Below are 14,610 nucleotides of genomic sequence, written 5' to 3'. Positions count from 1 at the left end.
TGTCATTCTGAGCAAGGCACTGCAACAGGTGCTGTCATGAAACTGAGCACAGCCTTCTCCATGACAAAGTGAGATTATAGCTTCATAAAACATGGGAAGTTGGTGGGTTACACAAAGATAGAAAAAGGGGGATCAAAGGAAAGGGTTACTGCTTTGAATGATGGGTGGGTTTAGTCTAAAAAGAATCAAATCAGTGAGGTGTCCAACCACAAGGCTAGACTACACATATTTTTGAGACAAGGGAACACAAGGAGACATAATTTACTGAACTTATGAAGGAGGTGATATTAAACTAACAGCTGTTTTTGAATGATGACCCTACCATAACGGACAGTTGTTGTCTGGGCTACTGGTCATTATCAGTTTGATGGTAGTAGTGTAGCAAGTATTCGGTACGTATTTTTGGAGTGTTGGAATACTTGCTGCGATGTGAAATATTTCAAAGCATATAATTATTGGACCTTGTTTAAATTTGGTCCTGATCATATACAAAGTCATAAGCATGTATTTGGAAGAGGTAAAAATATGTTAGTCTCACAGTAATAATCTTGGAGGTTCCTAAATTGTAGATGACATTTAATAAAAAAAAGGAGGAATCAAACTATTCATGAATGTATTAGAAAGTAGAACCTACATAAGTCCCGAACCATTCTGTAAATGGTTTGATAAACTCAGTGAAATATAAAGAACCTGTGTAGCTCTCCTACCCTTATGCTTAGTCACAACCACGAAAGCATTGCAGAGCCAAATCATTACTGAGAAAGGAAAGTGAAGACCAATTATTCTGGCCTCCTGGATGCTCATATTATGATCTTACAACTCCAGGGTTTTACGTTCACAAAATTGCAAGACGGTATATTAGCAGAATCCAAGAGCTGTGAGCAAGATTATTTCAGTGTCATCCTATGCTATCCTTCCAAGACTATTACTTTGAAATAATGATGCACTGCTAATTTAAATACGACAGGAACTTATTTCTGAAAAGCTGACATAGCTTCCATAGAGTTAACACAATGTGATTCATAATCAGAGAAGACAATCTTGAAAACTACGGAAGAAGGGACTGAAAGAATTTGCAATATTCATCTTGAAGACTCTAGGAAGGAGGGCTGCAGGGTTTTTACCTGTTGTTGGTTGTTGTGAGTTAGTCATTGGTCTGTGGTGTAGAATAAGAGTCAGGGTGAGGAGCACAGACAGCCAGGGTGTAAACACTGCAGGGTAGGCATGAAAGGCACTGCTGTAAAAGCTCTCCCTATTAATTATCTGTGCAGTGGCTAAATTATCTGACAGTTATAGTCACTTGTTAAATTAGATTTTTCTCATCTCTCCATCCTGTAGATTGAAAAAAATAAAAGTCCCTCCGTGGGCTGCTAGAGTGGGATTGTGTGTTCTGTGGAGACAGTAAAGAGGAACAGTGTCACTTTAATTTCCCCCTTCCAAAGCAGACTGGTGGGTGGGAAGGGCCAAAGGCTGTACGCAGTGGATATAAAAGTTTCACTTTGGGGAGTGCATCTTGTTCTGGGAACAGCAAGACAAGGGGCTGTCTACAATGAAACACCAGACAATGATGTCATCAGGAAGGCACCACGTGGAAAGAACTCTTCTCCTGACCTGGGTGGGTTGGGGCTGGAATGTGGCCCAGATATCCCCTGAATAGAAATCATCATCAGTTCCTTGGACAGTGTCTCAGCTTTGAGAGAGGAGGATAGGGCATATTAATGCATCTGGCTCATTAGGTTACACAGACCTCTGATAGGACAGATGAGTCAGTTTGGATAAAATAGAATAAAGACTCCAAGAGGCAGAAATGAAATGAAGTCAGTTAAGTATAGGTCAGGGAATATTTTGTTCCGCTGACATGACAATGACAGCATAGTAGAGGCAACAGCCCGTTAAGGAATGGTGTGGCTGGTGTAACATAGCCAACTCCCACAATGATAGAGAGACAATCCAATTAAAAGTGAATAAAAAAATTTGGAAGGAAGTCAAAGCTAGGATGGTACTTCATTCCCTCAGAACAGCTGTAATAAAAACGGTAGACAACGAATCTTGGTAAAGGTTGTAGAGAAGGTGGGACCTTCATGTACTGCTGGAACGAAACGCAGCATGGTGCTGCACAGCCAATAAGAAATCATGTATAAGACACTGGAAGCAGAACTAAAGAGTATAAAAAACCTGGTCAAGAGAATCTAGAAAGAATCAAACGAAGCTATAGTTTAATGAAAAACAAACCATAATTAAGAAAACCAGTTAAAATATCAAAAGGACTGCAGTCTATACATTTCTTTCAATACTAATTCTAAATATAAATGGCCTCAACTCTCTAACAGATAAAGAAAATCTTTGTAGGATGTCATACAGGTGAAGGCAGTACAGCAACAGCTGGTGAACCAATGTGGTGGGGAAGAGTCCACTAGTAATCCTAAGGGTTGAGAGAAAGTTTTATTTTCTATGAGGGGACCAGTGCCATGTTGAGTCATGTGATGTCTCAAGTGCGGAGGTGTGGGGATAGGACCTTAAACAAAGAGAAGCTGCCTAGGCTGGCAGGCTCTTGGTCCCCTGCTGTGTTATAAGCAGTGATAGCTCAGAGAGTTAGAGATTAAAAGCTGTTTTTTTTTTTTTAAAGAAAGTTTTTTAGAAAATCTTTCAGGATATTCATATTCCTTCTAAGTTGGACTCCACAGAAATTCTGGGTTAAAATCCTAGTTAGACAAGCTACTTCTTAAGGACAGGTATTATTAAAAGATGATTAAGTTTGTTTTTAAGAAGAAGAGAGTACAGAGATTACCCAAGTCACATGGAGATTTTCATGTTATTAAGGTTAAATAAAAATCTGAGGCTCCGGGTAGAGAGCTTGACAGATTGATATGTTTTGGGCTAAAGTCCTGGTTTGATAAGTTACTTATTGGTATTATAATTGATAGAAGGTATCTAATTTGTTTTATGAATTACCCTGTTAAGGGGCATATGGCTCCTTGATGCCGGCTAGTGAGGGTTTGTGGTTATTTTTGTTATTTTCCACAACAGGAAGCTCAGATTCTCTTAACGTGGGCTCCACGGGAATTTTGGGCTAATTTCCTGATATGACAGATTTAAAAAGTCTGACAGGCTCATACACTGTTGTTTAGATTACTTCCTTCTTTAAAATTGTTTAATCTTCATAATGGGCATGACTTTGAGTTTTATGGTTATATTATTACTCTGGGAGAGAGTGCAAGATATAAGCTTTTCTGGTTACAGACTAAGAAACACAGTATTTTGGGAGAAAGGTTGTGTCTTTTTGTTTTTAAAAACAGTAATTAGGATCTGGAAACCCCACAGAGTCATAGTGATCAGATTTGAGAGAGGGAGACTGCCTGAAAAACTAGATTCGAGAGAATCAAACAAAAAGATATCTCTATTCTAAACTTTTGTCTTGAGAATTATATTTTGCAGAATGTACCTACTTGGATTCCTGATCTCAAGGACTTTCAGCTGGGTCCACTCAAGACAGGCACATCAGGCTACTCCATTTTCCCCACCCCCTACCCCCCAAGAATATCTCAATGCCCATGTACAGCTTGAAGAAGTTATATTAGAGTTGTTGCCCCAGTACCCTGGACATTTGGCGGGGGGCTGAAAGTGGTTATCCTAAGGTTGTTTTTATGAGGAATTTAGAAATGGTTGTAACTTAACAGGGAGGAATTAGCTAGATTGAGTTGTATAGCCATAATCTCATTTGGTAACTAAGTTAAAATCATATCTTTGCTCTGGTATAGAATTTATTTGTTAAAAAAGTTTAAAAGTACAAGGTTTAGAGCCAGTCCTTCTATTGATGTCATTACAGATTTCTGAGTTGATTACACCTGTGAGTTAAGGCCCAAATAGCAAATTCATGGCTCTAAGTTTGTTAGAATACTTTCAAGATAATAAGATAGTTAACGGACAACAGTCCAGATTACCTTATATAGATGGATGGTTTTCAAAAATACCAGAAATCCACAAAATAGGAGATGTAAAGTTATTTATCTTTGGTTGAGACATACTTGCTCCTAATAGTTCCCATTTGGTGGATTTAACAAAGAAATTGAGCATCTTTACCTCTGGGTGAGGTAATACTTTGTGGCTAGGCAGCCAGTGGACAGAAACTGCTCATTTCACCTACAGACTAATACTGTCCAAAAAGGGACACTTTATACAGAATAGTTGTTGACTGATAATCTCTACCAAGCCAGAATTATCAGCCCTTCGCGGTTTCTGCATTTCAAGAGTCTGTCAGTTGATTTTGGGCCAAAAGGCTGAAGACTTGCACTCACATGTTGCTAACAATGGACTGTGCTAGTGGAGATTTGTCTCTACAACCTTTCAGTTCTGGAAGCCATTTTAGGCTTCCTATGTTTATAGATAATTGGTCATTCTCAGATTTCTGACGGGGTTGAAGACTGATTATAGTCTCAGCCTATCAGGCTGTTTTAACTCTGAAAATACATATTTTGTTAGATAGTTATCAGATAGTATACAAGCTAGCCCAAGATATAACATAGATTTTAAGCCTTTCTTAGGCTGGAATGGATAAATGTTCTGTTTAACTGATAAAGTATTAGTTATAAAGTATTAGACTGGGTATTAGTTATATTTTATACTTTTAATTACAAAATGATAATAGTTGTGCTCAGCTTATATTTGAGAGAAAAGTTTTTTTTTAAATTAGACAAAAAGGGTGAAATGTAGGATGTCACACAGGTGAAGCCAGGTACAAGACAGAATGAGGCCTGTCATTGGACGAGAAGGAAGGATGGGCGGGAGAAAAGTTTTAGAGAGAGGAGGAGACTGGAGGAGGCAGAAGAAGCAAGTGGAGAGAACATGGAAGTTGATGTCAAGATTCCTCTCTGCATATTTACAGGTCGTTATGGATATTTTTAAGGGATGGATGTGTACTGGGCTTTGTATGTCTAGGTGGGCAATTATATCTTATCAACTGATCAGAGGTTATTGTGTCGTGTATTCTTTCATATGGTGATTTAAGAGATATGTGGCAGCTGGAGACACTAGGCTGCCACGGAACTGGGATGCATATTTCTGGCATGGTGGTAACCTGTCTTGGGAAGTGGGTAGAGAGATTGTTGCCAGGCTCAGAGAGAAGCCATTAGCAATGTGATATGGGATGGAGCAGAGTGGGTGAGATGCTTTGCTGACTGAGATGAAAAGATACCAGATTATCTTGGGGCACTATGGTGCTGGATCTAGTGCAGGATAAAAGAAAGCTTTTTTTTTTTATAATTTTATAGCAACAAATCTTATCTGGGGTCTACAAGAAGGTCAGCTTATACTGGTATAATAGTGGCACAGATGTTATGACTGTAACCAATTACAGTTTAAAAACTGCATTTAAGGCCCACACTCCATGAGATGGAGCCCATAGATGACAGACATTGCTAAAGTAGTCAAGAACCTGGGACTAGGTAAGTTATGTGCCCCAGGGAAAACCTACTACTGTAATTCTGTTAAAGAAACATAGCAATACAATACCCAAAGGTCACTGCATTGCTCAACCCTCATCAGTGAAGCTTCTTCTTACAACAGAGAACTACAAGTGGACAATATTTATGATCTTGGGAGTTTGAAGCATTCACCCTAAATGAGATGTCTTTATCAACCCCCCCCCCCCACTTTAAGGATTAGTGATCTATGTGCAAGAGGAGGGACATGTTTGAAGAGCCCAAAGGTGGTGGATAACTCCAAGGAAACAGCATCCTTCAGATCCCACCAGGATTGATACACATATGACCTCACAAAGACTGTGACAGCATACATAGAACCTACACATGTTCAAATCTGACAACATGCCAGTGCTGAGAAAGGGAGATGGGCATAAAGTCCTATCCCTACCACACAGCAGGGCAGACTAGCATAAAAAGAACTCAATGGATATTTCTGTACACATTTAGTATTGTTTTCTTTTGGCATTTTGTCTTACTTTTTTTGTGTTTTTCAGATATACAGAGAGAGAGAGCGAGAGAGAGAGAGAGAGAGAGAGAGAGAGAGAGAGAGAGAGAGAGAGAAAACATTAAGATGGTGGAGAGGGGAGGAAGGGAGGATCTGGGGAGGGAAAAAGAATATGATCAAAATAAATTGTATGAGGGGCTGGAGAGATGGCTCAGCAGTTAAGAGCACTGACTGCTCTTCCAGAGGTGCTGAGTTCAATTCCCAGCAACCACATGGTGGCTCACAACCATCTGTAATGGGATCTGATACCATCTTCTGTTATGTCTGAACAGAACAGAACACAACAGAAACTGTGTACTCACCTACAATAAATAAATAAATAAATAAATAAATAAATAAATAAATAAATAAATAAAATTGATCAATCTAAAAAATTGTATGAAACACATGCACCATATTGTGCTGCATACAATTTCATAAATTGCATATGAATGGAATTAAGACAGAGGCCACCACAAACCAACTAATAGAAGCTAATTTCAGCACCCCACTTTCTTCAATAAATAGGCCATCTATACAAAAAATAAGCAGAGAAACCTGAGAATTAATGACATTGTATATCAAATGGATCTAACAGCTTTCTCAGAATGCTCTATCCAAGCACCAATGATTATACATAAAATTTAAAGTTGACAGCAAACAAATCTCTACAAAGAGTATAAACTCATGGAGACTAAACAGCTCATTACTGAATGAGGAATGGGTCAAAGAAGAAATCAACCATACTCCTGGAACAAAATGTAAAATGTGAACATGTCAGAATGAAGCCTCTGAGACACATACTAAGAAGAAAGCCATACTAAGAGGGGACTGTACAGCCCTAAGTGACTGCAATAAAGCAGCAGAAAGAGCACTAGACGAATTAACCCATTCAGTGCTGCCACATGACGAGACTGGGATCTTCATTCATCCTGTTTAAGATGTGAATGCTCAACGCAATGAAGGAAATTCAGCCATGGGGGAAGGACTGGGACTCATACCCTTATTATAAATATCCTTATCAACTACCGTATTATGTGGCTCATGTGATTAGTTACAACCAGTAGACTTGCCATCAACCAAGATGCCAGACATCAGGAAACATGTAGAATGCAGTCACCACCAAAGGCTGTGTAAGAAGCCTTTTCAAGAACTGCACTATCCGGAAGTCCCACACCCGCGGATCCTGGCCCGCAGCAGCTCTCTGCTCCCAAACCCCGTGGGAGAGAGACCTCACCGCCTGATCAGGTGGGCACTCCTGAGGCTGCAGAGCGGAGGAGACCACCAACACTGCCCACCCCTACCCACATCCCTGGCCCAAGAGGCAACTGTATAAGGCCTCTGGGTTCCCGTAGGGGAGGGCCCGGGAGCGGCAGGACCCCTGCGCCTGAGACACTGCCGGAACCTGAAGGAAACAGACCGGATAAACAGTTCTCTGCACCCAAATCCCGTGGGAGGGAGAGCTAAACCTTCAGAGAGGCGGACACGCCTGGGAAACCAGAAGAGACTGCACTCTGTGCACATCCAGACGCCAGAGGAAAACACCAAACGCCATCTGGAACCCTGGTGCACGGAGGCTCCCGGAAAGAGCAGCGCAGATCTTCCCGGTTGCTGCCACAGCGGAGAGGACTTAGGCAGTACCCCACGAGCAAACTTGAGCCTTGGAAACGCAGGTAGGACCAACTTTTCCCCTGCAAGAAACCTGCCTGGTGAACTGAAGACACAGGCCCACAGGAACAGCTGAAGACCTGTAGAGAGGAAAAACTACACGCCCGAAAGCAGAACACTCTGTCCCCATAACTGGCTGAAAGAAAACAGGAAAACAGGTCTACAGCACTCCTGACACACAGGCTTATAGGACAGTCTAGCCACGGTCAGAAATAGCAGAACAAAGTAACACTAGAGATAATCTGATGGCGAGAGGCAAGCGCAGGAACCCAAGCAACAGAAACCAAGACTACATGGCATCATCGGAGCCCAATTCTCCCACCAAAGCAAACACGGAATATCCAAACACACCAGAAAAGCAAGATCTAGTTTCAAAATCATATTTGATCATGATGCTGGAGGACTTCAAGAAAGACATAAAGAACTCCCTTAGAGAACAAGTAGAAGTCTACAGAGAGGAATCGCAAAAATCCCTGAAAGAATTCCAAGAAAACACAATCAAACAGTTGAAGGAATTAAAAATGGAAATAGAAGCAATCAAGAAAGAACACATGGAAACAACCCTGGACATAGAAAATCAAAAGAAAAGACAAGGAGCTGTAGATACAAGCTTCACCAACAGAATACAAGAGATGGAAGAGAGAATCTCGGGAGCAGAAGATTCCATAGAAATCATTGCCTCAACTGTCAAAGATAATGTAAAGCGGAAAAAGCTACTGGTCCAAAACATACAGGAAATCCAGGACTCAATGAGAAGATCAAACCTAAGGATAATAGGTATAGAAGAGAGTGAAGACTCCCAGCTCAAAGGACCAGTAAATATCTTCAACAAAATCATAGAAGAAAACTTCCCTAACCTAAAAAAAGAGATACCCATAGGCATACAAGAAGCCTACAGAACTCCAAATAGATTGGACCAGAAAAGAAACACCTCCCGTCACATACTTGTCAAAACACCAAACGCACAAAATAAAGAAAGAATATTAAAAGCAGTAAGGGAAAAAGGTCAAGTAACATATAAAGGCAGACCTATCAGAGTCACACCAGACTTTTCGCCAGAAACTATGAAGGCCAGAAGATCCTGGACAGATGTCATACAGACCCTAAGAGAACACAAATGCCAGCCCAGGTTACTGTATCCTGCAAAACTCTCAATTAACATAGATGGAGAAACCAAGATATTCCATGACAAAACCAAATTTACACAATATCTTTCTACAAATCCAGCACTACAAAGGATAATAAAGGGTAAAGCCCAACATAAGGAGGCAAGCTATACCCTAGAAGAAGCAAGAAACTAATCGTCTTGGCAACAAAACAAAGAGAATGAAAGCACACAAACATAACCTCACATCCAAATATGAATATAACAGGAAGCAATAATCACTATTCCTTAATATCTCTCAACATCAATGGCCTCAACTCCCCAATAAAAAGACATAGATTAACAAACTGGATACGCAATGAAGACCCTGCATTCTGCTGCCTACAGGAAACACACCTCAGAGACAAAGACAGACACTACCTCAGAGTGAAAGGCTGGAAAACAACTTTCCAAGCAAATGGTCAGAAGAAGCAAGCTGGAGTAGCCATTCTAATATCAAATAAAATCAATTTTCAATTAAAAGTCATCAAAAAAGATAAGGAAGGACACTTCATATTCATCAAAGGAAAAATCCACCAAGATGAACTCTCAATCCTCATCTTCGATTGGTTTATATACAAGTGTGCCATTTCTAGGCTTGAAAGTAAAATGATGCTATCTGGTGCTGGATAGAGGAGCCTTATTTTTTATTATGGCAGCTTGCTATTTTTGTAACATGGTGATTTGGTTGAACACAATAAAGTACAGTAGTAACTGATCTCCCCCTCTTCCTGGATGAGTGAGGAGATGATTAAATGTTGATGTCAGCATCCATGAGCATATTCAGATGAGCTTCTGCTTCTGTTGAAAAGGATGCTGTGTTTGATTGTGGTCCGAAGCTTTGAAGCACTACTTGGCATCTCCTTCCTTGGAGGTCTCACTGTTTTAACATAACAGATTTGATAGCTTGTTGGTAAGGTGAGGTCCAGCTTGTCTCCACTAGGTCATCTTCATGTGAATCCGGTGGTTATACTGTTTTGTTCTAGGGATATTTCATTTTTTTAATAACGATTTTAGCTGACATTCATGGAGAGAATGAATCCTTAGAACTGTGCCACTAGTGAAAGGAAATCCTGTCTAGAGTATGTTTCTTTACAAAGCTGTGTCACACCATCCTTTGGGCCCTCTGCTGGAAAAGTAGAATCAAGTCTCAAATAATGCCTTTTAAATTGTATCCTCTAGTATTATAGAGGTAGGACAGTACTGTATCATACCTCTGTGGATGTAAAATAGCTTGTACCTGCTTTATGATACGTAGTAGTGACCGTGCTTTATCAGAGCTGTTTTTAATGATGTTGCTCAGAATGTTTTCTTTCCAGATGATGATTGAGAAGCTAATTTAAAAAAAAAATGGTGCCAGGTACCACAAGAGTAACAGAACTGTGCTGTTTTCTCAGGTTTTGTTTTTTTACTTTTTTTTTTTTAATGGAGTGTGCTGGATGTCTCTACAGTTTTGTTCAGATGACTGCAGAACCTGGAAAAGCTGTTGCTGCTGTTGATGCATAACACACTGCTATTATTGGTCTTTTTATATAAATATAAATATATATATATACAGATATATAATCTGAATTTTTTGAAACTTTACCTGTGCTGTCAACTTTCGAAAAAAGTATCCCCGTTTACTGTGTTGAGTTGGCACTGTACAGAAATTAACAGCCATATTGGTCTAGAAATGTTGAACTTAAGTTTTTTCCATTTGTATAGGGGTAACACACTGTATTAAATATGTAAGGTCTTATATACGTGGGTTTGATTACAAAAACTAATAAAGTATTCTCTAAATTAAAAAAAAAAAAAAGAAAAAAAAAAAAAAAAAAGAACTGCACTATCCACCATGCTAGCTGCATGGCCGGGGGTGAGCACTCTGTAGGCAGCTAGACTCAAATCAATGGCAACCTGAAGTGTTAGCTTTCAAACATGTAGTATAAAGGAATGCAAATACCTCAATTATTTCTAAGGTTGACTAATTTAACATATTGATGTATGAAATGGTATTATTTTGAATATGCTGAGTTAAGCAAATTAGCCTTTTTCATGGATTTCATATTTAAATGTGGTAACTGGAAATTATAAAATCCCTGTGAAGACCATATCATGGTGCTCCGGAGAGAAGCAGGATGGATGAGTGAAGAGCAGAGGGATTCTAACAGTGTGGCATACCCTAGCATACCATCTTACTTAGCTAACAGACTCCTTCAGCGTATGCAGCTCTTTAAATATTATGTGGTGATCTAAAAGCTGCGGACGTTAACAGCCAGCCACCTGATGCCCGTAACAGACACACACACACAGTTCCACGACTGTATTCCCAAGAGTCTCAATCTGTTGTTTTCTTTGTTCTGCTAGGGTAAAAACTTCCTGAAATGGTTACCATGCTAGAACATAGTTTGGGGAGAAATGGAGTCTGGTCCTGGGCCATGGTAACTCACATTTGGCTTCAGAATAAATTGTCTCTTATTCTCTTTAGAAAAACCGAGATAGCTACTTTTTTTTCATATATACACTGTCTGATATATTATTTAGCCAACAGAGCCTTTCAGTATACGCAGCAAGATGATTTAAGCATGAAATGTTTATATTACCGACATTCCCCAAATGCTTAGAAAAGTAACTCATAACCTGTAGCTTCCTCTTTCAAACCATCAAACAGAATACTGACAGGACCTGTTGGAACTGAAACTGCAGGTCCCTGAGGAAAAGCCCATATCTAATCCAAGGTTAGTATGTAGATCATCCCTGTTGCCTAGTAAATCCTCACCAAATATAAATATATAAATAAACATGGCAGGACTTTTGAGTTAAAAGTTTATACTTCTATTAAAAAAAAAAAAAGACAACAGCAGACATCTGCGATTGGTATGGTCTCCTAAAATCTAGCTTTAGTGTTTTCTCCTATCCTCTCTTTGTCTTCCTTTCTTGTAAGTAGTGGGATTGAACTTGGGGCCTCACGTGTGCTCTGCAAGCACTCTACCACTACGAGACGTCTCCAGCTCAGTCCTTTTTTCTTCTGAGACCAACTCTTGGTTGCTCTGAACCAAGCAGGTTGGCTCTGAATTTGGGTCCTCCTGTCTGTCTCTCAGCTGATTGGGATTACAGAAGTACATCATCATCCCTGCCTTCCTGTCCTCTGTAGTCTTGCTTCTATCTGTATAAGAGGTGCCTACGACAATAGAGTTACCCTGATTTAGAGAAGACTTTGGATACAGTCTTTTGTATACAGTAGAAAACTATGAGGAAGGGAGAGGCTGAGATAATGGTTCTCAGAAGTCTTCATAGTGAGTTGAAAAGTCACATAGACTCAGTGGTTGGTCATTGAGTTAACTAAAGGAATCCTCCTGTAGTCAACATTGTCTTTGGTGAGTTGGAAGGTATAACACATCTGGAAGGGTCAGCATATGGTTTAACTCCAAGGACACTGTTGGGACAGTATGGTGTTTGAAAACAGCAGGGCAAGCTCTGAGAGGGACAGATGCAGCCTATATAACTGAGTATGCAAATATGCCACACTGGAAAGTAAAACGTACAGGATGGTTTGACCTTAGGAGAGGAAGGAGGGTTCAGGTGGACAGCAGCCCCCACCAGGCAAGGTGGAAGCCATTCTTAAAGTTCATGCCATGGTGTGAGGCGGGTGACAAAGAGTAGGTGCTGCTATTTCTCATGCTGAGGTCGGAAGATCACGTCAGGAGGAATTCTGAGAAACAAATGAAGGAAAACGATATACAGGAGTAGCTGGAGGAATTACAGATGCCTTCTGCAGAAGAGGTGCTAGGGGCCTGTACTCCCTGAAGTGGTTCTACCTGAGGTGGTTAAGTACACTTATTCTGCTTTCCACAGGCACCTCTCTGAGCAAAGGAAGGAGTCACAGATACCAGAAAATAATGAAACCATTGTACCTCCATCCAGGAAGCATGTGTGTGCAATGCTCACACCCAAAAGACTTCACAGAGAGTTTAGGAATCCTTGGCTTAGGAGTTATGACAGACCGGGATGTCATCTTATAAAAGAAAGCAGATTTCCCCACCGGATGTCAAATACTCCTGACTTGGAAAACTGATTTTATCACGCACAGAGGGAGGTGGGCAGAGTCTGTAGTGGATAGCTTGCAAGGTCTTTCTTCAAACTGGGCTTTCCTAATTCCAAAGGGGCTTTAAAATAATTTCACAATAACAAGCATTTATATCAAGTATTTAAAACAACTCTTTGTTGGTGCTCTTTCCATGAAAGGGTTAAATAACAACGATGTCCTTTATACTGTAGCAACCAATGAAGGACCAAACAGATGATCAAGGCGCCAACCTGACTTCCTGGATGTATCTGGAAAGATTTCTCTTTACTAACTGTAAACTGTAATGGCATATGATTATTCTATTACGAGAAATAGAAAAGTGTTTTCCATAAGTTGCTTTTCAAGAGCAACTCAGCTACAGCCCAGGGCACAGGTGCAGGCACCCCAAAGTATTTGCAAGGCATTTGTGCTCAACCACAGAAACTTTCTAAGCAGCTAACAGGCTCTCCTAGCGGGTGTGCCTATGAGTACTCTCACTGACAGTGGGACAGCATTTCTTTGTTCTATGGATCTATGCTCTGGCGAATTCACTGAGGCCTAAACCTTAGGAGCATTTCTGTGTTAACTGGAGAGAAGAAATGCAGGTAAATCTCTATCTTAACTCTCTCTAAAAGGAAAGCAGCAAATCAAATTATGTGAGTGATGCCCATTTCTTTTCTTTTCTTTTTTTTTTTCCTATTCTCTTTTTCGGAGCTGGGGACCGAACCCAGGGCCTTGCGCTTGCTAGGCAAGCGCTCTACCACTGAGCCAAATCCCCAACCTTGCCCATTTCTTTAAGAGACAGATTCTTAGTAATCTGAAAACATTTTCTATCATTCTAACCATGTTTACATTTTGTTTGAACTTGTTCTTTACATTAATAATTTTGAAAGACCCTCAACCCTGAAATAATTAGATACATCCTATTTGAAATTATTTCAGTGTTTCCACCTGCATATATACTCAATTATAATAAGGTTTTAATAAATGTCTGTTGTCAACACTAGACATTGCTGCTTGAAAATGATTGACCAAGTGTCCAAAGGGCTCTGAACCTGAAGGAGAAGGCGCATGTGTCTGCCTTGTGGCTGAAAAGGTGTGTGTGTGTGTGTGTGTGTGTGTGTGTGTGTGTGTGTGTGTGTGTAATTCATTAATACAGTGCTAATGATACACCTACTTACTAAAGGCCCCAACTTTCTGGCTGTTGGTCTTCTGAGGGGCACCACTGCATCTGCAAGTAGTAGTGTGTCTTCATGGTCCTACTTTATCCACTTCCTATGGCTCAAATTTCCTATTCAAATTGCTCTTTCAAAATGGAGCAGAAAAATCTATCATCAATGGTAGATGTAAAGCGACACAGAGGCTGCATTCTTCCCACCTCCAAATCAAGTAACGGGAGATTGGCACTAGACCTATAGAAACATCTGTTGGATGCCAACACTCTGCTATGCCTTTTCCTTAGCTCTTAACACGGCAAAAGCCATGTAGACATTAATGCCACAGAGAACTTCAGGGTTATTTTAACGGTATACTTTCCATTCCCTTTTATCTATGAACACAAGCTGATGAAGAAACTTCTTTAGGACAGTGTTTTCCACACTTTTACGTACAGCACAATCACCATGAAGATTTAAGATGACCTGGATAGTCCGGCCTTATCTGTTGACTTTCTGATTGCCTGGGTTGAAGCAGGGCCCAGGAATCTGTGTATCTATCTCTTGAGTTCCCAGGCAATGCTGCTTCTGGCCTTTGTCTATAGGACTATGCTTCCTTTCTTAACTCAGAT

The 14,610-nt window shown here is 40.3% G+C and overlaps 1 protein-coding gene across 3 annotated transcripts in view; it reads right to left on the bottom strand.

Moving 5' to 3' along the window:
* Cers6 (ceramide synthase 6) overlaps positions 1-14,610 on the bottom strand; it is a 248,819-nt gene that overhangs the window by 33,856 nt on the left and 200,353 nt on the right. The window contains exon 9 of one of the 3 annotated variants that reach the window (XM_087653543.1): positions 9,332-9,656. Coding sequence (XP_087509669.1) covers positions 9,626-9,656 — 31 coding nt within the window. The 3' untranslated portion in view covers positions 9,332-9,625. 3 annotated transcript variants of the gene reach the window in all.

This window comes from Rattus norvegicus, chromosome 3 (assembly GCF_021556685.1).
Source record: "Rattus norvegicus strain SHRSP/BbbUtx chromosome 3, alternate assembly SHRSP_T2T, whole genome shotgun sequence".
In the NCBI taxonomy this organism is placed as follows: domain Eukaryota; kingdom Metazoa; phylum Chordata; class Mammalia; order Rodentia; family Muridae; genus Rattus; species Rattus norvegicus.
This window is presented reverse-complemented; position numbering and strand designations above follow the sequence as displayed.